Source organism: Aspergillus versicolor (genome assembly GCF_001890125.1).
Source record: "Aspergillus versicolor CBS 583.65 unplaced genomic scaffold ASPVEscaffold_9, whole genome shotgun sequence".
NCBI classification, from domain to species: Eukaryota; Fungi; Ascomycota; class Eurotiomycetes; order Eurotiales; family Aspergillaceae; genus Aspergillus; species Aspergillus versicolor.
The window spans coordinates 919,686-941,542 of NW_024467532.1; the positions used below are offsets into that span (position 1 = coordinate 919,686).

Consider the following 21,857-nt stretch of genomic DNA (forward strand, 5'->3'; position numbering starts at 1 on the left):
GGCTGATCTCCGAAAGCAGTCAACGTCTCGCCAATTGAACAGCATGACATGCTCTGCATCGTTAATATCGTTTTCTCGCCGTTTCTGAGGTAATATTGTTTCCTGGAAGATGAGTCCGAGTTATCTCTAGAACAGGGCAGAGAGTTGGAACCAAGTGGGCCCGCCAAATCCAGCGTCCTCCGCAGATAGGACTTTTTACTCAATTCGCTGATAAGAACTGCCAGGCAAAGCTTCCTTGGAACTACCCCAAGAGCTTCTTTTGACTCGATTACCATCTCCAACCGTCCGAGACCTCTCTCCCTTCTCATGTTGTCACCCTTCCGTGGTCCCCGGCTCGTCTCTTCAACCCCCGGGCGATGTCAATCGTCGCGCTTCCTCTAAGTCTTGCGCCATTCCTCCTCTGAGCGCCATTTGTGAGAATCCAACGTGAGCAAGTGACGAGTCTGTCCGCTGACTCAATTTCGAGACCGGATTGCGAATTAACCATTCCACCCACCATATACTCGTGCTTCGACCGAGATGGGTGTTCTGGGTCGCCGGAAGCGGGCTGACTCGCAGCCCACCCACCCGCCGCCCATCTCTAACGACAACCCTGCACCAGAAACGATTGGCGAGCTACCGGAGCCCAGCAGTTTTCCTCCTCAGACAATAGGCTCAGATCCAGTATTATCTGGCGGAACTAGTTACAGGGCGCCAAGCCGGTCCTTCTATCACCGCTCGTTCCATAATGCTTCTGGTGAATGAGGACCTTCCAGCTTGTTTAATACAATAGTGGTTGCTGACTAGAAATCTGTCCAGATCCGGCGCACTATTCGTCCCATGGCCTTCGAGAACAAACTGCGGAATTGGCTTCGCTTGCCTTGACGAGAGAACCAAGGGATATCCCTCCAGCCATGGATATCTTTCGACCTACGGACGGCCCAGCTGATGCCGAAACACAGTCGTCGCCTAGTCTGCAGCTGTCGGGGTCAAGTGGGACGGATGAGATAAGCCATGAGCCGACTGTGCATTCTGGGGGGTCGTCTGTTCTAACGGCCATGATCCGTGATCCGTCAGCTGGCCTCAATAAAGACCGGAGTGCCGGAACGCGGAATGAATCGAGCGGAAGTAAAGATGCGGGCGTTAGATCACCTTCCTCCGTCAATGAATACGAGGAGGACACAAGTACCGAGCAAACGTCTTTGCTGCCCAAGTCAACGTCGAGACCATCCAGAACCTATGGAGCAGCGAGTGATGTTGAGGGTCAAGTATACACGCCGAAGGAAACATCTAGTGCTATCCTCAATGCTCTGTCGACGATCTCGGCGTCCTTTCATGTACTGGCTCATCCGAAGACATGGGATCGCAGAGTTGTATGGCAACGGGGAATTGTACATCCGCTGAGCTTACTTCCTTCGGTATTTCTGGGTCTACTCTTGAATATCCTGGACGCTCTTTCATATGGGATGATTTTGTTCCCATTGGGCGAGCCAATATTTTCCGACCTAGGCTCAGATGGCATATCTATGTTCTACGTCAGTACCATAATCGCCCAACTGGTATTCTCCTGTGGAGGCTCGATATTCCGTGGAGGAGTCGGAAGTGAGATGATCGAGGTCGTGCCGTTCTTCCATCAAATGGCCTATACGATTCTGAACCGGGTTGGAGAAGACAATCCGAAGTCCGTTATCGCCACCACAATTCTATCATTCTCCGTCAGTTCTATCCTTACTGGTCTGGTGTTTTTCTTGATGGGAACATGCAAGATTGGCTCTCTCATTGGATTCTTTCCCAGGCATATCCTCATTGGGTGCATCGGAGGAGTTGGCTTTTTCCTCGTTCTTACGGGTCTCGAAGTATCAGCTCGACTGCCTGGATCTTTTGAGTTTAATATTCCCACTATGCAGAAACTTTTCAATATGGGTGCTTTGGCCCTTTGGATAACGCCCTTGTCCCTCGCGATCGGTCTTCTCGCGCTCAAACGTTTTGTTAGATCTAACTATCTAGTTGGGGTTTATTTCGTTGCTGTCGCTTTGTGTTTTTACATCGTCAAATTCATCGCACATATACCCATGAATTCATTACGGAGCAGCGGCTGGGTCTTTGATGCTCCTTCATCTGTCAATCCGTGGTACCATTTCTACACGCTCTATGGTGAGTTGACTCCTACAATTGCTACTTAATTTGGCGCTGTTTTCTAACTATCTCAGACTTTTCGGCTGTCGATTGGCCTGCGTTTGTTGATACTATCCCAGCAATGTTTGCGCTCACATTCTTCGGAATTCTCCATGTTCCTATCAATGTCCCAGCATTGGGAATCTCTACGGGCGAGGATAATTTGAACGTTGATCGAGAATTGATGGCTCATGGTGTGACTAATGCTTTTTCGGGATTTGCAGGCAGTATTCAGGTACGATTAAGGGACTCACATAGGGGGAAGAGTCTATACTAATATGTTTTCTTAGAATTACCTCGTGTATACCAACAGCCTGCTTTTCATTGACAGTGGTGGAAACTCACGCTTAGCTGGCATTATGCTTGCAGGGGCCACCACAGGTATTATGCTAATCGGTCCTGTGATTGTTGGATTCATCCCTGTCATGGTTGTAGGAGCTTTGATATTCCTGCTCGGTATTGAATTGATGGAGGAAGCTCTAGTGGATACATGGGGAAAGTTGCATCGGCACGAATATCTCACTGTAAGCCTCATCCTGCTAACCTACAAGCTTCAAGCTGATGTTCTAGGTCGTTATAATTGTCGCGACGATGGGTGTTTGGGATTTCGTGACTGGCATCCTGGTGGGAATCATCCTGGCTTGCCTGAGCTTTGTCGTTCAAACTTCACGAAAATCTGCCATCCGCGCTACTTACTCTGGCAAAATCGCCGGTTCTACGGTTCGGCGGCCGCCGATTCAACATCGATACCTGAAAGAAGCTGGGCAGCAGACTTTGATCCTCAAGCTTGGTGGCTATCTATTCTTCGGGACCATCGTGGATGTCGAGAATACCATGCGAGGACTGATTGAGGATGAAGCATTCAGCAGACTTCCGATAAGGTTTATCATCTTAGACCTTTCTCGAGTATATGGCATCGACTTCTCGGCCGCTGAGGCATTCACACGCATCAATCGGATCTTGAAAAAACGTAACGTGCGGATGACTATCTCCGGTCTTGACGTGGGAGGAGACGTCGGCAAGAGCCTCCAAAACGTAGGACTACTTGAGCCAGAGTTTGGCGTCCGGATATTCGAGGATTTGAATTCTGCCCTCGAGTATTGCGAGAACGACTACCTCAACATCTTCTATAGCCACCGAGAAGCACTGCTCAAGGGCAAGACCACCTCCCAAAACCTCGAGGTCCCAATAGCCCAACACCAACCCCAGTCAGCCGAAGGTGTCATGGCCTCCCCAAGACATCAATACCTCCACCGCGCAGCAACAACAACCCTCAACGAAGACGAAAACGCCGTAATCGTCCCAGCGGCATGGTCCGCAATGCGCCAACCTCTCCCCCTCCTCCTCCAAACCTTCCAAGGGCTCACCTCCCAAAACGAAGACTTCTGGTTCCCAGCATGCCCCTACTTCTCCCGAGAAACCTACTCCTCGGGCACAATCCTCTTTCAAGAAGGTGACGTTCCGAACGCCTTCTACCTCCTTGAGTCGGGGATGCTCCGTGCTGAGTACGAGCTCCCGCAAGGCCGGTACTTTGAGCTTATTGTTGCGGGAAGGCCGTGCGGCGAACTGCCCTTCTTCTCTGAGACCCGCCGCACCGCTACCGTTAAGGCTGAGCAGGATTGCGTGATCTGGTGTTTGAATGCAGCGAAATGGAAGGCCCTCCGGGAGCAGGAGCCGGACGTTGCGCGTGAACTGTTGACTGTCAGTTTGAAGCTGACGACAGAGCGCATGGATAGTATTACTTCGTAAGTGCTCACATGGATCTGGTTTGCGTTTTTCCTGGTGTCGCTTTTGCTAACAACTTAATCTATAGTTATGTCCTTACGATGGCGGCATGATGTGATTCGGGTTCTTTGGTTAGTTAGCTAGGTGGGGATCTGATATTTTTTGCGTTCTTGGGGAGGTTGTCATGTTTTTTTTTCCACTAGCATTGCGAAATCCAGTCAGCCGTAAATAAGACAGGCGTATACGTATGCACATAATGCAGTATCCTTATTCATATTGTTCCCTGCTGTTATGTTTTTGTTTTGGGCATGGATAGCGTGATGTTTTAGCTTTTTGGCCACTATTAGTCATTTTGTCCACTACATAACTAACCAGTTACTCCGTTCTTAGTTAGCTGTTTAGTTAACTGCGAGGAGGGGTCGGTTATGTAAAGTTAATTGTCAAAATGATAATATGATCAGGAATGCAATGTCGACTATGGTTACCTTATCTATATTGCCATTCGGCAGAGGTTTTGGAGTTGAGAGGCTAGTACGCTATGCGTGGTGTTTGGATTCTCTCGAATACAAGAGCAGGTGACGTTGACGCAAAATTAATCTTCATTTCGTGCGATTATTGCCACCAGTGAGGTGATCAGAGCCTTAATCACAGTCCTCAAGGAATATGTGCAACCTGACTATTAATGCCAACGTGACCAACAATCAGCACGGCAATGGATTCCGATGAATGACCCGACCCGGTGAATGGAGGATAGGGATCCGTCCAAGAAATGATCAGGCGCCTGTTTGCCGTTTCTGATTAACCTGAGGCAAGGTTTGTTTCGCGTTATTAGTATTATTTATGACGTATATTACTGTAGATGACAGTGGCGGTTAAGTTGGTTTCCTGTTAATTTGGTTAATTATGCTGCTGGGACCTGGGTGATGCTGGGTGTGGTGACGATGAACGTTTCTGGCCCTCTATGTGAGGGGTTGTCGGACTCGGGCCGGTTACAAACTGAGCGTACAACTGGACTGAGGATGCGCCGAGAGGTGGGATACGAACTCTGCAGGGATTGAGATCGATCCTTGGGCCTTCTGGTTAGCGAAAGGGGAATGCAGCAACCTCGCAGTCTCAGACAAAGAGGATTTGTACTTTGCAGCAATTGCTGCGCTGTCATATTCACCTCTCTGCCAGACTGCCACCTGTGTGCCCTCAGCCTGTCAGCTGCGCAGGACGGTTATCTACATGATCTTCATGTATGTGCTCCATAATTCGGAAAATTCACGGAGGACAAAGCTATGTGCTTGATGCAACGTGACTTGCGAGTTGCGAGAATTGGAGATGAGGTCTTCCAAGTTCCTTCTTTGGTAGGTCAAGTGGGGTTAAGCGTTGAACAGAGAGAACGAACGTGCTATGATTTGGTGGACAGGGACGGCTTGACATTTTCGACGAAAATTCCCGATGGTCAAAAGGTGGCCAGAGGGAGGAACGAGGACTGGACTCGGGAAGAGATGGACACGGCTCAAAAAGAGGATCATCAGATCGACAGGGCCTTGATTGGTTGGTGTTCATCGCCATCAAAAAGCCAGAGACAAGACGGTGAAAAAAAAAGGATGAAAAGGGGGTGGATCTGATCGGATGAAACAGCTCGCAATCTTTGACGGAACAATTTCCATTATCGTCGGTCATGCCAAACGAAGCGAGAAATGAGACGAAGTTTTAATTGAGAGTGTCGCTGGTTCCTGACGATTGCGTACTTCGGATGGGGTCTCTGTCTAAACACCTCCGTCGGATTGTAGGGCTGGAGCCAGCGAGTCTCGCAGACGTCCGTAACTTCTGTCCAGAGTACAGTGGGGCATTAAACTTGGAGCCAGAGGATAACCGTGCGCGATGTATCAATCTCGAGCTATCAAGTAATCGTGCATCGAGGATGCATGGCACCAGATGAGGGGTTGATGGTTTGTGCTGTTTGGGAAAATCAGGACATGAGCGTCAACCTGCGCGTCAAGTGTCGCGGGTTTGAGGTCGTGGAGGGGCTGGTTGGGAGCTGGTTGGTTGTCTGGCAGCCGGCAGTCATGTGGTTGGAGTCGCGTGGATGGGCAGATTATCTAATGGCCTCAAACTCAGGAGCAGCTAACTGCCTAATCGGGCTGGCCCAGGCAAGTTTCCATGGAAGCCCGTTCAGTAGCGGCGAGTTAGTTTGTGCTCCGAGATCACACAACCCCGGCCTGTTTTGACCAGGTCGACAACCAGATGAACTGCAGAGGCCTAGCATGGCAGCCTGGCAGCCTCACGAGTCGAAGCGCCGAGCCTGGGATATGCCGGTTTGACAGGGGTTCAAGAACGCAGACGCCAGAGTCGCAAGGTTGGTGACAAGCACAAAGCTCAGGACAGGCTCAGGCTTTCAGGGCGGAATAATATTGGAAGATGGATCCCAAGGTCCATGGACTCCGAAGCCAACAAGTGGTTGGATCCACATGCTCTTTGCTCTCGCGGAGCGCCTGACTTTTCGCATTCCCTATCAACATCATCAAGGCGCCAGCAATAGTTCTCCCAGATGTATCATCCTGCTTGTCTTCAGGGCTCTGGTTCATAAATTAACCATGTATCGGTTGCGCCATGGCTGGCTAATATAGGGAATTGGGAATAATATACTCTGAAGCTGCGAGGGCAGACTAGCTTCACTAACAGACTAGGCCCCGTTAATCTGCATGGCCGGTAGGAGCTGGACCAAGCTACTCCCACTAGTCGCTTTCCTCACTCAGTCCAGATGCCAGGGAAATTTGAAATTTTTCGCGACTCAGCAAGTGACTCCTCCGCGCCGTGCTCCCTGAATCAGGGATGCACCATTTGTGATTGGCAAGGCCCCTTTTCTGGAAAATTAACAGGACCAAGCGCCCTAATTAAGCAGAAAAGACGAGCTGTTGGTCCGCCGCTCCCTTCCCAAACAGGCGGCCTGCCCACCCTCCTTGGCCTCCTTACCCTCCTTTCCTCACTTTCCCTTTGCGAGCCCAGCCCCTGCTCCCTCTTTTTCTTCCCTCTTCCCTCCTCTTCTTCCCTTCTCTTCTTCTTTTCTTCGCTGCATCTCAGAGATTCCTGCGACTTCGCTTCTCCCCCTCACCACCTTTGCCTTCGTTGTGATACCCGAGCTCTTTTAGCTTTGCGCTGAGGTTGCTCTTGTTTCTTTCTGTTGAGATACCCCCTTAAGATACCCTGCTCGACCTGACTTTTTACGAGGCTTCTTGCTTCCCTACGACTTATATAATCCCATCAATAACTTCTATAATTTCTTTTTTAATCTACTATCGACACCATGTCTGACGCCCAGAAGCCCGTCGAGGAGACCCCCGTGGCTGCTCCCGCCACTGAGACTCCTGCTGCCACTACTGAGGCTCCTGCCGCTGAGGCCGCTACTGCTGAAGCCCCCAAGGAGACCCCCGCTGAGACCACCGAGGCTGCTCCTGCTGCTACTGAGGAGCCCAAGGCCGAGGAGCCCAAGGCCGAGGAAGCTAAGGAGGAGACCAAGGAAGAGCCCAAGGAGGTCACCCCCGCCTCTGAGGGCACCCTTGGCTACAAGGCCCCCGGTCTGGTCAAGTAAGTATCTCTCTGCGAATGAGAAAAGTTAGCCGGAAACTAATATGGGCGCCAAACAGGAGCCTCCGCTTCGCCAAGCGCTTCTTCTACTTCAGCGACGATGCTGTCGAGTCCAAGCAGCTGTCCGTCTTCCGTGGCAACGAGAAGCCCGCTGTCGCCAACCCTATCGTCGCCTGGGCCAGCCAGACCGGCAAGGGTCTGCTCTTCTTCACCAAGCGTGCTGAGGACAAGGCTACTCCCGCTGGCATCATCAGCCTGGTAAGTTCTGAATAGATAAATAATTGCACCAAAAGGAACCGGGCTAACATGGTATTTAGGCCGATATCTCCGATGTTACGAAGGAGGGTTCCAATGAGTTCCTCTTCAAGCTGAACGGCCACAAGCATACCTTCCAGGCCGCCAACACTACTGAGCGCGACAGCTGGATCGCCGCCCTGGAGGCCAAGTCCACCGAGGCCAAGGCTGAGAAGGAGACCGTCACCTCTAGTGAGGGCTACAAGGCTGAGCTTGAGAAGCTGACCAAGCCTGTTGTTGCTGCTGCCGCTGCTAAGCCCGCCGAGAACAAGGAGGAAGCCAAGGAGGAGGCTAAGGAGGGCGAGGCTAAGAAGGAAGATGACAAGGAGGCCAAGAAGGAGGAAGAGGCCCCTGCTGCTGCTGCTGCTGCTACTCCTGCCCCTGCTGAGGAGAACAAGGAGAAGGACGCGAAGAGCCGCTCTCGCTCTCGCAAGCGCACCTCCCTTTTCGGATCTCTCCTTGGCAAGAAGGAGGAGACTGAGGAGAAGAAGGAAGAGAAGAAGGAGGAGAAGAAGGAAGAGAAGGAAGAGAAGAAGGAGGAGGAAGCCAAGGCTGAAGAGCCCAAGGCTGAGGAGCCCAAGGCCGCTGAGACCTCCACCGAGACCCCCGCCGCGGAAGCCTCGACTGCTGCTGAGCCCGTCGCCACTGAGGGTAGGTGTCCCCAACCCAAGCATATATGGAATGAACCACTCACTAACCTAACCTGTAGCCCCTGCCGAAGGTGAGAAGAAGGATGAGGAGAAGAAGGAAGAAAAGAAGGAGGAGACGGACAAGAAGTCTAAGCGTGCCTCAATCTTCGGTAACTTCTTCCAGAAGGTCACCAGCCCCTCTCACGAGAAGACTGAGAAGGAAGCTGCTGCTCCTGCTGAGAGCACTCCTGTCGCTAGCACTGCTCCTCAGCTCGACAACCCTGTCGAGGAGTCTGGTAAGCCCATTGAGCCTGAGAGCGTCACCGCTGCTCCCGAGGTCGAGGCTGCCAAGGACACCGCTCCCGCTGAGACCCCCGCCGAGACTCCCGCTGCCACTAAGGACAAGCGCCGCACCTCTTTCTTCGGCAACTTCGGTAAGAAGAAGGGTGACTCCGACAACGAGGAGGGTGAGGCAAAGCCCAAGAACAAGCTCGGTGGCCTTTTCCGTAAGCCCAGCAAGGCCGTGAAGTCCGAGCCTAAGGCTGAGGAGGAATCCAAGCCTGCTGAGCCGAAGACTGAGACCGTCCCTGAGGCCGCCCCCGCTGAGGAGAGCTCCAAGCCTGCCGATGCCCCTGCCACCGAGGAGGCCAAGCCCGTTGTCGCTTCCACCCCCGCTCCGGTCCAGGCTGCTGCTTGAAGTTCACCAAGGCCAGTCGAATTTGAGAAGTGGTGGGACCAGCGTTATGAGTACTCTGGCGCTTGTGCATCATGATCAACCTCATCTATGAGATGGAAAAAGCAATAAGAAAAAGAAAACGAACAAAAACCCCACAATACTTTCAGTCCATACTACTCGGATTTTTCTCTAGCTTAATGTCGCCACTGTCATTCCGGTTGCGTTGTCATTGCTTCCTTGGGAGCACTGTGCATGTGGCTGGAGTGTCAATGATACCCTCTGCTGCTTTGACGGTCGATTTTCGTGACAGGCCTTGATGTTTGACATCGGGAGTCACAGTTCATTCCTTTATGATATCCGATCTCTCAGGGGATACCCCTTTAGCCTGGGAGATCATGCGCCGTCCAACTAGATTGATACCACTTGTTGTTTATAGTTTGCTTTGTTACTTGATTGCCGTTGCCATTTGATGCACTGTCATGATACCGGGTTAGGTGAAAGGTGATCTGTTTGTTTAATCTGGTTTACTTTGGATCCTCGACTCTACTCATTGACCCCATCATGGGTAGCCGTGTACCTTAGGCGCGGTTGGTTCCCATCGATTGGCACAACATAGGTAATAACTAATAGAATCACTGCATTGTTTGATAATTATCTAAGTATGTATCTGTAAATTTATGAAACAACAGCGGAGCGAAAACTAGTGACGATAACAATCGCCCCGTTTCGCGAACTGTCAGCGAACGAATGCAGATGATGTGGGAATATTTTCCGCACCTTCGTAGATTAATACGCCTGAGAAATCAGGCAACGAGGAAATTCGACGCCGACACACGGAAGACAATATCAGTGTCGTTTGGTCTGGCCGTTACCGAACCATTTTGGGCAGCTTTTTTCCTTTCTTTTTAATTTCAATGGATTAAATGCGAATCTGAAAGCAAAAGTAATAGCTTAGTGAATCTAAACTTCAAGGCTCGAAGGCCAGTTTTGGTTTGTGTGCAGAAGTCGGTCCTGAGCCGAAACCCGGTCACTCAATAGACTTTAAGAGTTCCATGGAAATGCCCTTCAACCCTTTACGAGTTTTACGGATTATGGAAGAATTCACTACCCTCACGATTGCTACGAATTGGTTCCAGTGAAAGTATATGTGGATGTCGCTCCTGGCACTGCGTGTCTTTGTCTTCGACCGGGGATAACCAATATTGTCATCCGTCCCAGGCGCCGACATTGAAGGAGACATGTCCAATCAATCTGAGGGAATTAGTGCAAATTAGGAACGACGGATTCTCCGCTCCCTGTTGTAACTTTCAAGTCAGATGGACATGAATTGCGGATTTGTCGACGGAAGAATCCGGTCGTATTGAGTTCTGGAATGCAAAGGCACGCCCTTCGGCGACGCCAACTAGGATAGTCGCTTCGTAGCGGTCCATCGCGGGGAGTCAATCGGGAAAATGATCTCCACTCCACGGCTGACCAAAAGTTTGTGCGCACTTTTTTTTCAAGGATTCGACGTTCTCTTGTGCTGTAGGCTGAATTATGGAACCGGTGAGGAAGCACTCATTTCATCTTCTGGAGCAGTGTCGCATCTGGACTTGCGCTGGCCCGCGCGAGTGCCGTCGAACTGGAGAAAAGCCAACCGCGAGATTGGGGCTGAGCCGCCTGTCTCACCTTGGGCTCTGCAAAGGGGTTTCCCAATTCACTCCCCAAGCCTCGAGGGAGCCTGGGGAGGCTGTGAAATCAAAATGAGATGCACATTGGGCAATTCTGGTTGGTCAATTGACAATCACGACGTCAAGAAGTCGCATCGAGTACGAGCCTCTCAGCCCCAGGCCGTCAATAAGAAGTAAAGAACGGCTGCAGGCAGCGAGAGTTTGTCAGCCAAAGGGCCCCGCTACGACCCACTTTCTGTGCCCTCGCACCAATTGAATCTCGTATCGCCCTATGACTCACAACCTGCTGACCGCGGGAATTGCACCTTTCCATATGTGGTAAGCTCGGCAGGCGGAGAAAGGACGCGCACTGATTGGACCAGGGGGCCGGGCGACCGCGCACACAACCCGGAGTTAAAAGGTGCCTGATTCCCCGTCGTTGCCTGGGTTTTCTTCTCTTTTTCTCTTCCTTTTTCTTCATCTTTTTTTCCTCCATCCATCCAACAACACCTCCATACATATTGTTCCAAACACTGTTTAGCCGCTTTTCTCAAAAGCCGTCACCATATTATCTCAGTTTAACCAAAGTCTTCAGTATCTTCGTCCATATCAAAATGGACTGCTAAGCGCATCCCCCGCTGCCAGCTCGTCTTTCTCAGCCGAGACAGACATCATAGATCCTCAACGGACTACGTTTTCAACTCCCCTCTCAAACATTCAACCTTCAGAGTCTCCTTCCCAGGACCCTCTGAACTTTAGCATCGCTTCGCGTAGCTCAAGTTCTTTTTCAAACCCTTTCACCACGTTCGACTTCACGTCGTTCACCACGGATAACCATCAGCAAACATGGCTTCCTTCACCCTCGCCCACGCAGCCTTTGGCTCAGAATCTGAATCCGGATCACAACAACAATCACAACAGCAACAATTCGAGCTCTCCACAAGAGGACTTTGTGCTCTATCCCGCTTCGTGTCCCCAGCCTCAACAACAACACAGGGACTCGCGTGCTACAGCACATCTGAATCCAACCCCTAGACAACTTGCCGCCTATCAGCGCTCTTTGCTCCAATCAGGACAAGTTCAGCGCCGTCACTCTGTCAACTTGCAACAGCCACAGCTAGCAGGTTCCCCAGTACCGGTTCCTCGGGTAGCCCGACTTGCAACGCAGTCTTCCGGGTATCCATTGTCTACTACTCTTCGGTCTAGTCCTTCTAATCGAACGCACTCTCTGCGTCGGTTCGCAGCTTCGAATTCTGCTCCTGCGGCTTCGAATTCTAATCACCATTATCGCCCACCTGTCCCTCTATTCAATAACAGCACTGCCAATTCGCCAGTTCAGAATCAGTACACACAATCGATAAATCATCGTCGCATCATGTCTACTCCAAACATTCCACAAGGTGAGCCTTATTATTACCTAAGTACTCGCTCTCTCAACATGAGTACTGACGTGAAAGATTCAGACCTCTTCGACTTTGGTTCGGACAACTTCGGTGATGAGTTTTCCACCGACCCGACCATGCTCTCTCCGCATCTCATCCCTACTGGCATTATGGCGTCCAAGGACGCTATGGGCGATGTGCCTTCCGGCACTATCTCCCCTCGTGATCTGATGATGGATGCCTCTGCTCCTCCCTCAGCCTCGTTCACAGATCTCAGCACGCCTTCTTTCGATTCGCCCGGATACTTCAGCCAGGACCCCTCTCCCATGTTCGGCACAGATATGGATCTTGCTCCTGGTCATGAGGAGTGGGATTCTCTGTTCCCGACTCATGATTCGTCTATTCCTTTTGATCCGGCTGCGTTGGAGATCGCTGCTTCTCTTTCAGAAGTGAAGGCCGAGCAACCTGCCTCTCCTGCTGTGAAGTCTGTTTCTTCTCGTTCGCCCAACACATCTCGCGCCTCCTCTGTTAAGCACTCGACGGTTGCTGGAGTTAACGCACGACGAAGCAAGCCTCTTCCCCCAATCAAGTTCGACGAGACCGACCCTGTTGCAGCCAAGCGTGCGCGAAACACCGAGGCCGCACGTAAGTCTCGTGCCCGCAAGCTTGAGCGACAGGGAGACTTGGAGCGTCGCATCTCCGACCTTCAGAAGGAGCTTGACGAGACTCGCCAGCTAGTGCAATACTGGAAGTCCCAGGCTCAAAGCCGCGGTGCTTGAGTGAACAAAAGTTTTGAATTGAATTGGTCATGACAATGTTTTGTTTTTATGATTGTGGACTATGTTTCTGATGCTGTTGTTTGCTGTTTTTTGTTTTCTTTTTAACACAGTCAGAGTGTGGACCTGCTGTGGGCGGGGGCGGAGAAGCCTCTCGTCTAACTGACGTCGAAAAGCAACAGTCAGCGGAGAATTCAGTTCTCTGTTCTTGACGCTTTTGACTGAAGAAAAGTTTCCTTTCACCGGATAAAGCGCATGTGCACTTTTCCATTATCTTCTCTTCTTTCCATGCGCGTTCATGGTTTTATGATGTGTTTTTATATTTATCTGTCATTACTTACTATTCGTTGGCCGGTTCTGATGTCTCCCAGGAAGGGATTGACTCGTGGCCCCCGCGTTGCTTGTTTTGAGTACTACGTGCTCCTTAATCGTGTGTACCAGATTGTTTTCAATCAATCCAGACCGTCACTCGCTACTCTTGGCTTTGAAATGTAGATGTAGTCAAAACTTACCGTCATTATCTAAACACGTACGTAACTTGTTCCTTGACTCTTCAACCCCAGCAGCGAGCGAATCCGCCGGGTCTAGATCGTCTCCCCAGTCCACCTGCCACGCAGTGACACTTGCTGAAAGTTGAGGCTCTGCCCTGTAGCCGGGCCTAGATGGTTTAGTCGTTCAAGGACTGCAAGTCTGCAATGAATCCAACTGCCAGCGCATCAACTGAGCCGCATGCCATCAACTGAGCCGCATGCCACGTCGCTCCACTCGGCGTCGCTGCACAAAGTACTAGGTAGCCAATTCGAACTTCTGGAGTTATAGGCTGTGCAAGCTCCCTTAACTACCCGCATTGATACCAAGCAGCAGTGGCATGTGAGTCTCGGCTGGTTCATCGTGGTAAGGGAGGGTTATGAATCGACGCAATATTGTCGTTCTATATAGCTTTTGATACCTTCTAATGTATGATATTTTCTTATCTAGGGATCTGCTGGTGGGTATAAGGATTATACAGTGTCTATGGTGTGAACAGCTCAGACTTGCCTTTAATGGAGTACCTCATAGACCCCGTGATCCCCTTCCCGTTTCCAAGTCCATTAATTCCGTTCGGTCTTGCAGGCCAAACTCATTCGATGCCATCCTCAATAGGAAGTACCAGCTCTCCCTTGCGGGAGGCAGTTGCAGTCACTATGAAGGCTGGGCTGACCGGATGAATGAGACCAGGCTAACTGCATGCGAAAGTGTAATGGACAGAAGGAAAGGTGGGGGGAGGCCTCGGAAGTATCTGATCCATGTCTTGTCATCATTGCTGTCTGTGTCTCCGAAGGGGTTGTAGTGTATGGACTGAGGAGGTTGGATTTCAACCCAAGGCATCTGTGCCCTTAACCTTGCCCTTTTCCATCTTTGCCGTTCGAGAGCCGAATTGAATGGCACGTTTCTTTTCACGCGAAACACTTTCCAATCCGAGCTTAAGTGCTAGAAGGCGAAGCGCCTTTTTCTCGTGATCAATGCCGGTATCTGTTGGCAGGCACTCAGGAACTCCGAACCCACATTTCTCCCAGACGGGTAATTGGACCACCCAGGCAACAAAGTCCTCATCCAGGAATGGGAATCGCGCTTCGCGGGCCCAGTGTGCGATTACTCGGTTATCACGGCCGAGATTTCGCTTCCCCAGGCGGCTGACATCGAGTTCGATTTCATCAATGAGGCCTTCGAAGCCATGGCGCGAAAATGCTATTCCGTGCCTTGCATACCCTGCGAACAACTCGTCTGCACCGAGGCCAGATAGGAGGACGCGGGCAGGTGTTTTGTACTGGGAGGGTTTTGTATAGGTACCTTGGCTATCGAGCGCTGTTCCTTGGCCACGCGCAGCAAAATATAAAGCGCATGCAATAGAAAGGTCCATTTCGGTGTTATGCGGGCGCATCAGGCGCTTGACGGTGTCACGATGCGCAACAGTTACGACATATGGAATGTCAATCGCAACAAACCGCCAGTTGCGGTTGGGACAGACACGTTGAAGTTCTGCAAATGCAGCTCGCCCAGTGATACGATCTGGACAACCTTCATATGCTGATGAGATCTGCTCGAGCCCCTTTGCCGCTGCAGCTACAACCCGTGGGTTTTCAAAGGCGACATTCAAAAGATCGATTGTCTGTCCAGTGGGTAGGATTTCATGAGCGAGTCTTGCAAGAAGGGTACAATCGAGACCCCCAGAAAACAACACGCCAACCCTGACGTTGCTATCACCGGCAAGGGGCGGCTCTCGGACATTTTGAATCCTCAGTGCTAAGGATTGGCGAAGCCTGTCTTCCAGCTCTCTGATAACATACGATGTAGTAGTTAGTGGCGGCGGTGTGCCATTCGGGGTTGCCTTATTCATTGGAGGAATGGGACTTATCTGAAGGCTTGATCAGTGACCCGGCCAACACAATAGAGATACACGCTAAGTCGTACCATATGATATGTCTGCAAAACCTCATGGCTCCAGGGTATTTTTGATATGTTCTGCGTGTCGAAACGAATAGGACCCGTTGCCGGGATTGGTTCGTGATCCGCAAACAGATCTTCTTCGAATTCAATCATATATATACCATCTGCCTCAATTTCTTCAAAGGCAGGAGACGAAGACAGGCTACAGATCGTGAGATTCCCTGACTCATCGAAGCCCCAGCAGAGAGACCTTCTTCCCAAACAATCTCTTCCAAAATATAATCTGAAGTTGACGGCATCATAAAACACAAAGGCAAACGGCCCGGTGATTTTACTGACAGCTTCTGCTACTCTCTGAGCGGAATCGGGAACACCATTGTAATTTCCCGAGAGATAGTCCTGTGTGGAAGCCTGGAGAAGATGACTGAAAACGATCTCCGTGTCGTTTCGCTCCGGTATAGGTTGCCCGGCGATCTTCCACGCGTCGCCATTCCACGCAAGTATAGATCCGGTTCTGCCACTATCAGTAAGTGGCTGTCGAACGACACCATCTCCCCTCATTGAGAGGACTGTGCTTCCAAATGAGAGCCATAACGGGCGGCCACCTTCGCAATTGAACAGTTTATTGAGTTTCGCGCCGCGCACGCCAATGCTGTATGTACCCTCGTCCGGGCCTCGCTTTGCGAGCAAATAGCGAAGATCTTTGTCCGCAACCACGGGGGTGTCCTGCGCTGTCAGTGAGAAGAAGATTCCGCACATGCTGTCTTGCCTCTGGGTCCCATAAGGTCCGAGTTGCTCAGGCACGAAACGACGAGAGAAATAAGGAGCAGCGACGCGAATAATTTCAAAAGAGCACTCGGATATCGGCGGAACTATGATCCCGCCCCCCGATTCTCATGATTCAATGTCAATAGTTCAACCTCACAAGCCCACTACAGCGGTGGAGTATATGCGGACTGGTTCCAAGTATTAACTCGGAAATATAGAGCACTTTAACATATTGTTACACCTGACCAACCTCCCGATTTCCTCGTCCGCTCCGCAGAACAGCCCCGCCGAAGCCTGCGAGCGTCTCTCCCAAATAAAGTTCCCCGCAACATGATCCATACCGCCGCCTGAATTACCGCTACGTCGAAAAAGATCCCCCTTTTCCCTTATCTACCCTGTTATATGCGAATATCATATGTCCGCTCCAGGCACTTCGGATTATCCCACCCCCAATATACAAGGGCGAACTCAGTCAGAGACGCCCAATGAGGGGGATGAGGCTGAGCGGCAAGTGACGTCGGCTGGTCTCGAATCAGCAACACAGGCAAAGAATAATGCGAACTCGACCGAGACCGATGGTACTGAGAACGCTCAGTTGAAGGGGACACAAGAGGGAGGCGCATTAGAATTTCGAACTCAAGAGTCATCGGATATTCCACCCGCCATGGACACCCCGAACACTACGAATGAGAAAAGCGCTGCTCCATCGGAACAGATGGGACAGCTTTCAATAGTAACTGATACAGCTGAACAGAAGTCTGTATCAGATACGAGTGCGACCCCGCCCCCTCCCCCGGAAAAGGATGAGCCATACCTTAGCCGTACCGGTACTGGTACTACTGAGTGGGCAGAGAAGGAGCTCCCAGATGTCCCGAACGGTGATGACCAGAAGGCGTACAGCGGCAAAGACCGTGCGAAAGATGATGATTCTCAGCCGGAGATTCAAAACATCATGGGACAATTTGCGGAAACCACCGACGGCGGAACTCAAGAACAGGTTTTGTCCCCACGGATGGAGCTGGCTGAGCAATTTCTTGGGAGTCAGGGTCATTTCCCACCAAGGAAATCGAGCTTAGATCATGGTATGGCTGGGCTGAACCCACAAGCCCCTAGGGCAGGGTCTGGATCCTCATCTTCGGAAAAACAACCTGCGCCAGTTCCCAGTAACATCCATCGGAACTCTGCGGCCGAAGATTTCAATTTGACTCGGCGTTCATCGACTTCAACAGTCCTTCCGCCTCCTGAACCTGAGCCTGAGCAGCCATTCGACTTCCACCGTTTTCTGGAACAATTACGCCATAGGACCGCCGACCCGGTTGCCAAATTTCTACGCTCTTTCCTCCATGAATTTGGGAAACGACAATGGATGGTTCATGAACAGGTCAAGATCATTAGTGACTTCCTAGCCTTCATTACCAATAAAATGGCGGTCTGCGAGGTTTGGCGAGATGTCTCCGATAGTGAATTTGATAATGCCAAGGAGGGTATGGAGAAACTCGTCATGAACCGACTTTACTCCCAGACATTCTCGCCTATTATACCCGGTCCTCCATCAATTCCACGGAGCGCGAGTAGAAGTAAGCGTCGTGAAATGGAACGGTTGCATGGGCCTTGGCGGAAAGGCCAACATCAAGAAGATGTGGAGCGGGATGAGGTATTGGCACAAAAAATGAGGATTTACAGCTGGGTTCGAGAAGAGCACCTTGATATTGCGCCTGTGAACTCTTCAGGGCGACGATTCCTGAATCTTGCTCAACAGGGTGAGTTTATGCCACTTCCATAACTCATGGTCTTTCTCTAATGATACGCAGAACTCATGAAAATCAACGGTTACCGAGCACCTCGAGACAAGGTCATCTGCATCCTCAATTGCTGCAAGGTTATCTTTGGTGAGGATTTATTCTGTATTAATACTGAAATTCATGAACTAATACATCTACTACCAAAGGTCTGTTGAGAAACGCAAAGAAGGCAGATACTTCGGCGGATTCGTTCGTGCCACTTTTGATATACGTCGTACTCCAGGCCAACCCAGAGCACCTCGTGTCCAACATACAGTATATTCTGCGATTCCGTAACCAGGATAAGCTCGGAGGGGAGGCTGGTTATTACCTATCCTCTTTAGTAAGTGCCACATGCGCAGCGGACACTGGTGAAAGGCAGTGTACAAGTTAGCTAACCTCCATCGTCTTCAGTCTGGAGCCATCCAGTTTATCGAAACATTAGACCGGACAAGTTTAACCGTGAGCGATGAAGACTTTGAGCGAAACGTCGAAGCGGCCGTTTCCGCCATCGCTGAACAGAACCGTGCATCCGAAATATCGGACCCGGGAGCATCCGCCCAAAGTGCAGGCCCATCGCGAAAATCTGCCGATGTGCCACGCAATCCCAGTCAAAGAGAAAGAGACCCCTCGCAATCTAGGGAAGAAGATAATGCACCAGTATCCGGGCTATTGCGAACTATCCAAAAGCCGTTGACTACCATAGGGAGAATTTTCTCGGATGAACCCGACTCGCCGCAGGACACGGCGCCTCAGGCTGGGGCCTCACAACGGCTAACTCCTAATGTATACCAACCACCCCGCGGTAGTGGCGAAGAATTACGGCGCTCAGGCGAAAGGTCTCCCTTACGTGCAACACAACCTTCGCCTTCGCGGAAACTCGATGCTCAGGACGCCGCTGCCCGTCAGGCTAGCGCTGAGGATGCGGAGGCCAGGCGGATTCAACGTGCCGAGCATAACAACGTAGTGGAAACGCTCTCGAATATGTTTCCTAATCTAGACCGTGATGTTATTGACGATGTGGTGAAAATAAAAGAGGGAAGGTGAGTCTCTAGACAATCCTAATGGTCAATGAGCAAATGTGACTAACGCCAACCATTATTAGGGTCGGTCTGGCGGTAGATGCGTGTCTTGCGCTTAGTGGAGGTTAATTTACTATAGATCATGGATGGTAATTCATTGCTGGCAATCTGTTTTATGGGTCTGAAGTTCGTGGGCCTTAGACAGTGTCATAAGCACAAAGGTTCGCCGGTCATAGCTAGAAAGACCTTCTGATAGGGGCGTGTTTAATAGTAGTAGAAGGATTTGCCGGTAATTATCGGATGCCAAATGATCTACTACCAGTACGCACTCGATGTAGCCCTGTATTGGAGCATTCCAATGTGCCCTGTCCATTCCAACATCAACTATAGAAAGGCACTATGATCAACTGAGGAAAAGAAGTGCATGAAATTCAGATTCACGCTGTCGATCGAGGCCTATTCATAACAGTACTTCAGTACAACTAGTACGAAGTAATTAGCGAGCTTTAATCAACTCCGATGGTGCCGGATTTCTTCACTATGTAAACAGTGAATTGTCGGTCTTGCCACTTTGACGGCGAAGGTGAAGGCGAAGGTGAAATACTCCCCTTCACCACCACCGTCTATGTCAATTGACTGTCGACATAACCCAGCCTCGCCAAAACATTACAATTCACGTGATAATAACCCCACATTATTCGCCAAATCAGAGCTCATGTTTTCCCTCGCTTACGACTAGCGCGATTTCCTGGCCGCCTCTCGGCCATAAATACCTCTTCCCCCCAGCGCCCTTTTAATCCTTTTTCTTCTTTCTTTCTTCATACTTACCTTGTTTGGGTGGCTGCGATCAAGAAGGCGGTCCACCACAGATTGGTCCCTGCATTGCACAGCGCGGCGGAACGGTCTGTTCAACGGCCTTCGGGTCATTGACAGGCGTATTCTTTGGCACTTTCCTCTCATTGAGAGACCCCCTTTTCATCAGTTCTTGAGCCAGTGGCTCGAGGGTGGAGAAGAGGTTGAACGTAAATCGAATCCGTAGAAAGTTTGACAATGTGTTGGAAATTCTCAAGCCTGTTTCGTTGTAATTAGCTTCAGGTTTGTTACGGATACTGCAGGACAGGCTTGTTAGTCTTCGATGTTGGTTGATTGCGGTTTGCGGAGGTGGAAGTGTTTCGCGATTCCACGAAGGCCACGATAGACTTTACTTGTAGTCCTCTTCAACTAGACTCAACAACTTGTTAATTCATTAAATAAAGCATTATTCTATTTGATCTCATGGCAAGTATATGTTCTTGGCTGAACTACTAAATTCTACTCCGTCGTCCGACGTCATTGTTTATCCTGAAGTACAGAAACCTTCAAAAAAAACGTGGAAACTTGAACCTCTCGTCCATCACTTTCGCTCAAAAGCTCTAACGCTGTCGAATGACCATGCAAGGTCAGGAAGGAACTATCTATAACTCTGACTTCATAAGGGAGCTATTGCATCTCTCAGGGATCAGTATCAGACGTCATACTGACGACCCTGGCGGTCTCGGCCAGGATGAAGTATAACTTCTTCCAGCGGCAATGTTATCGCCCGTCCAACTCACAATTCTTGTTGCATTCTGCATCCCATTACCAGAATAGATTGATTCTCGTCATGGAGCCAGAAACGCAAAAACCCTCTCGCGGACCTCAGTCCCAGTTCCAAACGGGTGAGCAATCCACAGGAACACAACACATTGAGGTCGCGCTTTCAAGCGCCATCTAACCAAAACACTGAACAGGTCACGAAGTCCCCGTCCAACAGCAAACGAAGCCGGGTCTTCAATCCCAGATGGAAAATCCAAAACCCACATCCACGCAGATTCCCTCCGAGGACCAAGGATATCAAACATACAAGGCCGCAGGCAAATTAACAGGGAAGAAAGCCATTATCACTGGTGGCGACTCTGGGATCGGGCGCGCGGTCGCGATTCTGTATGCGATGGAGGGCGCATCAAGCTTGATCACCTATCTACCCGAGGAAGAGAAGGACGCGCAGGAGACAAAGAGGAGGGTAGAGGAGGCCGGACAGAAGTGTTATCTTCTAGCAGTGGATCTGCGCACCAAGGAGAACTGCAAGAAGGCCGTTGAGACGGCACTGCAGTCATTGGGTGGTATCGATGTCTTAGTAAACAATGCTGGGACGCAGAATATGATTGATGATATTAAGGATTTGGATGAGTGAGTTGTGGTCGAACCCATTCTTTCTCGGTGGAGGACTGTGAGTTGTTCTGACGACATCTTCTACTCCAGGGCTCAGTGGGAGAATACATTCGACACGAACATTCATCCCGTTTATTACATGTCCAAGTATACTCTGCCGCATTTGAAGTCCGGCTCAACCATCATCAACTGCGCCTCAGTTAACCCTTACATCGGCCGACCCGATCTTCTTGACTACACAGCCACCAAGGGCGCAATTGTTGCTTTTACTAGAGGGTTGTCGAATCAGCAATGTAGCAAGGGCATCCGGGTTAACGCCGTATGTCCAGGACCAGGTATGTCAAGAGAGGCATCTCACAGACATCTCTGAACTACGAGCTAACAGTCAGTCAGTCTGGACGCCTCTAATCCCAGCAACCATGAACACATCCGCGATCGAACAATTCAGCGCAACGCCGATGGGTCGTCCGGGACAGCCCAGCGAGGTCGCGACTTGTTTCGTTTTCCTCGCTAGCCAGGACAGTAGCTTTATTTCTGGACAAAGTTTACACCCGAACGGAGGAGTTGTTTTGAATGGTTAGGATACCTATATGTGTACGTGTACAGAAGATGCGTTGTCGCATTCAATATTGGTAGACGTTGATCCCTCCTCCTCGGCATGATGTGGCAAGGGCAATGGAGGAGTGAACAAATCGGTACCTGAAACTCCCAGGACTTTGCCCCAATTGCATAATGAGGAAGATCAGTCTCAATTGTACCGCGTAGATCGATAACGTACATATCGCCACGCATTTCTAGAAAATCACCT

General features: G+C 50.5%; 6 protein-coding genes across 6 annotated transcripts; 5 read left to right on the top strand and 1 right to left on the bottom strand.

Moving 5' to 3' along the window:
- Positions 1 to 519: 519 nt before the first annotated feature.
- Positions 520 to 3,903, top strand: ASPVEDRAFT_138493 (sulfate transporter family protein; the record flags this gene model as incomplete). Its single annotated transcript, XM_040807496.1, has 5 exons — positions 520 to 736; positions 799 to 2,133; positions 2,190 to 2,389; positions 2,445 to 2,678; positions 2,725 to 3,903. 5 exons carry the CDS (start codon positions 520 to 522, stop codon positions 3,901 to 3,903), a joined length of 3,165 nt encoding a protein of 1,054 aa, XP_040671479.1.
- Positions 3,904 to 7,174: 3,271 nt separating this feature from the next.
- Positions 7,175 to 9,075, top strand: ASPVEDRAFT_87053 (uncharacterized protein; the record flags this gene model as incomplete). Its single annotated transcript, XM_040817964.1, has 4 exons — positions 7,175 to 7,455; positions 7,515 to 7,713; positions 7,773 to 8,400; positions 8,459 to 9,075. 4 exons carry the CDS (start codon positions 7,175 to 7,177, stop codon positions 9,073 to 9,075), a joined length of 1,725 nt encoding a protein of 574 aa, XP_040671480.1.
- Positions 9,076 to 10,796: 1,721 nt separating this feature from the next.
- cpcA (amino acid starvation-responsive transcription factor GCN4) lies at positions 10,797 to 12,864 on the top strand (the record flags this gene model as incomplete). Its single annotated transcript, XM_040810557.1, has 2 exons — positions 10,797 to 10,862; positions 11,245 to 12,864. The coding sequence occupies 2 exons, from the start codon at positions 10,797 to 10,799 to the stop codon at positions 12,862 to 12,864; spliced, it is 1,686 nt and encodes a 561-aa protein (XP_040671481.1).
- Positions 12,865 to 14,215: 1,351 nt separating this feature from the next.
- On the bottom strand, positions 14,216 to 16,093 carry ASPVEDRAFT_153895 (asparagine synthetase domain-containing protein; the record flags this gene model as incomplete). The annotated part of the gene is made up of 2 exons (XM_040808373.1): positions 15,313 to 16,093; positions 14,216 to 15,256 (listed from the first exon to the last, which is right to left on the bottom strand). Exons 1-2 carry the CDS (start codon positions 16,045 to 16,047, stop codon positions 14,216 to 14,218), a joined length of 1,776 nt encoding a protein of 591 aa, XP_040671482.1. The 5' UTR covers positions 16,048 to 16,093.
- A 378-nt stretch (positions 16,094 to 16,471) lies between these two features.
- On the top strand, positions 16,472 to 18,884 carry ASPVEDRAFT_138050 (guanine nucleotide exchange factor VPS9; the record flags this gene model as incomplete). The annotated part of the gene is made up of 4 exons (XM_040807453.1): positions 16,472 to 17,816; positions 17,868 to 17,945; positions 18,005 to 18,180; positions 18,252 to 18,884. The coding sequence occupies 4 exons, from the start codon at positions 16,472 to 16,474 to the stop codon at positions 18,882 to 18,884; spliced, it is 2,232 nt and encodes a 743-aa protein (XP_040671483.1).
- A 1,617-nt stretch (positions 18,885 to 20,501) lies between these two features.
- Positions 20,502 to 21,630, top strand: ASPVEDRAFT_87057 (oxidoreductase, short-chain dehydrogenase/reductase family; the record flags this gene model as incomplete). The annotated part of the gene is made up of 4 exons (XM_040817966.1): positions 20,502 to 20,556; positions 20,629 to 21,067; positions 21,140 to 21,384; positions 21,443 to 21,630. 4 exons carry the CDS (start codon positions 20,502 to 20,504, stop codon positions 21,628 to 21,630), a joined length of 927 nt encoding a protein of 308 aa, XP_040671484.1.
- Between the last annotated feature and the right edge of the window lie 227 nt (positions 21,631 to 21,857).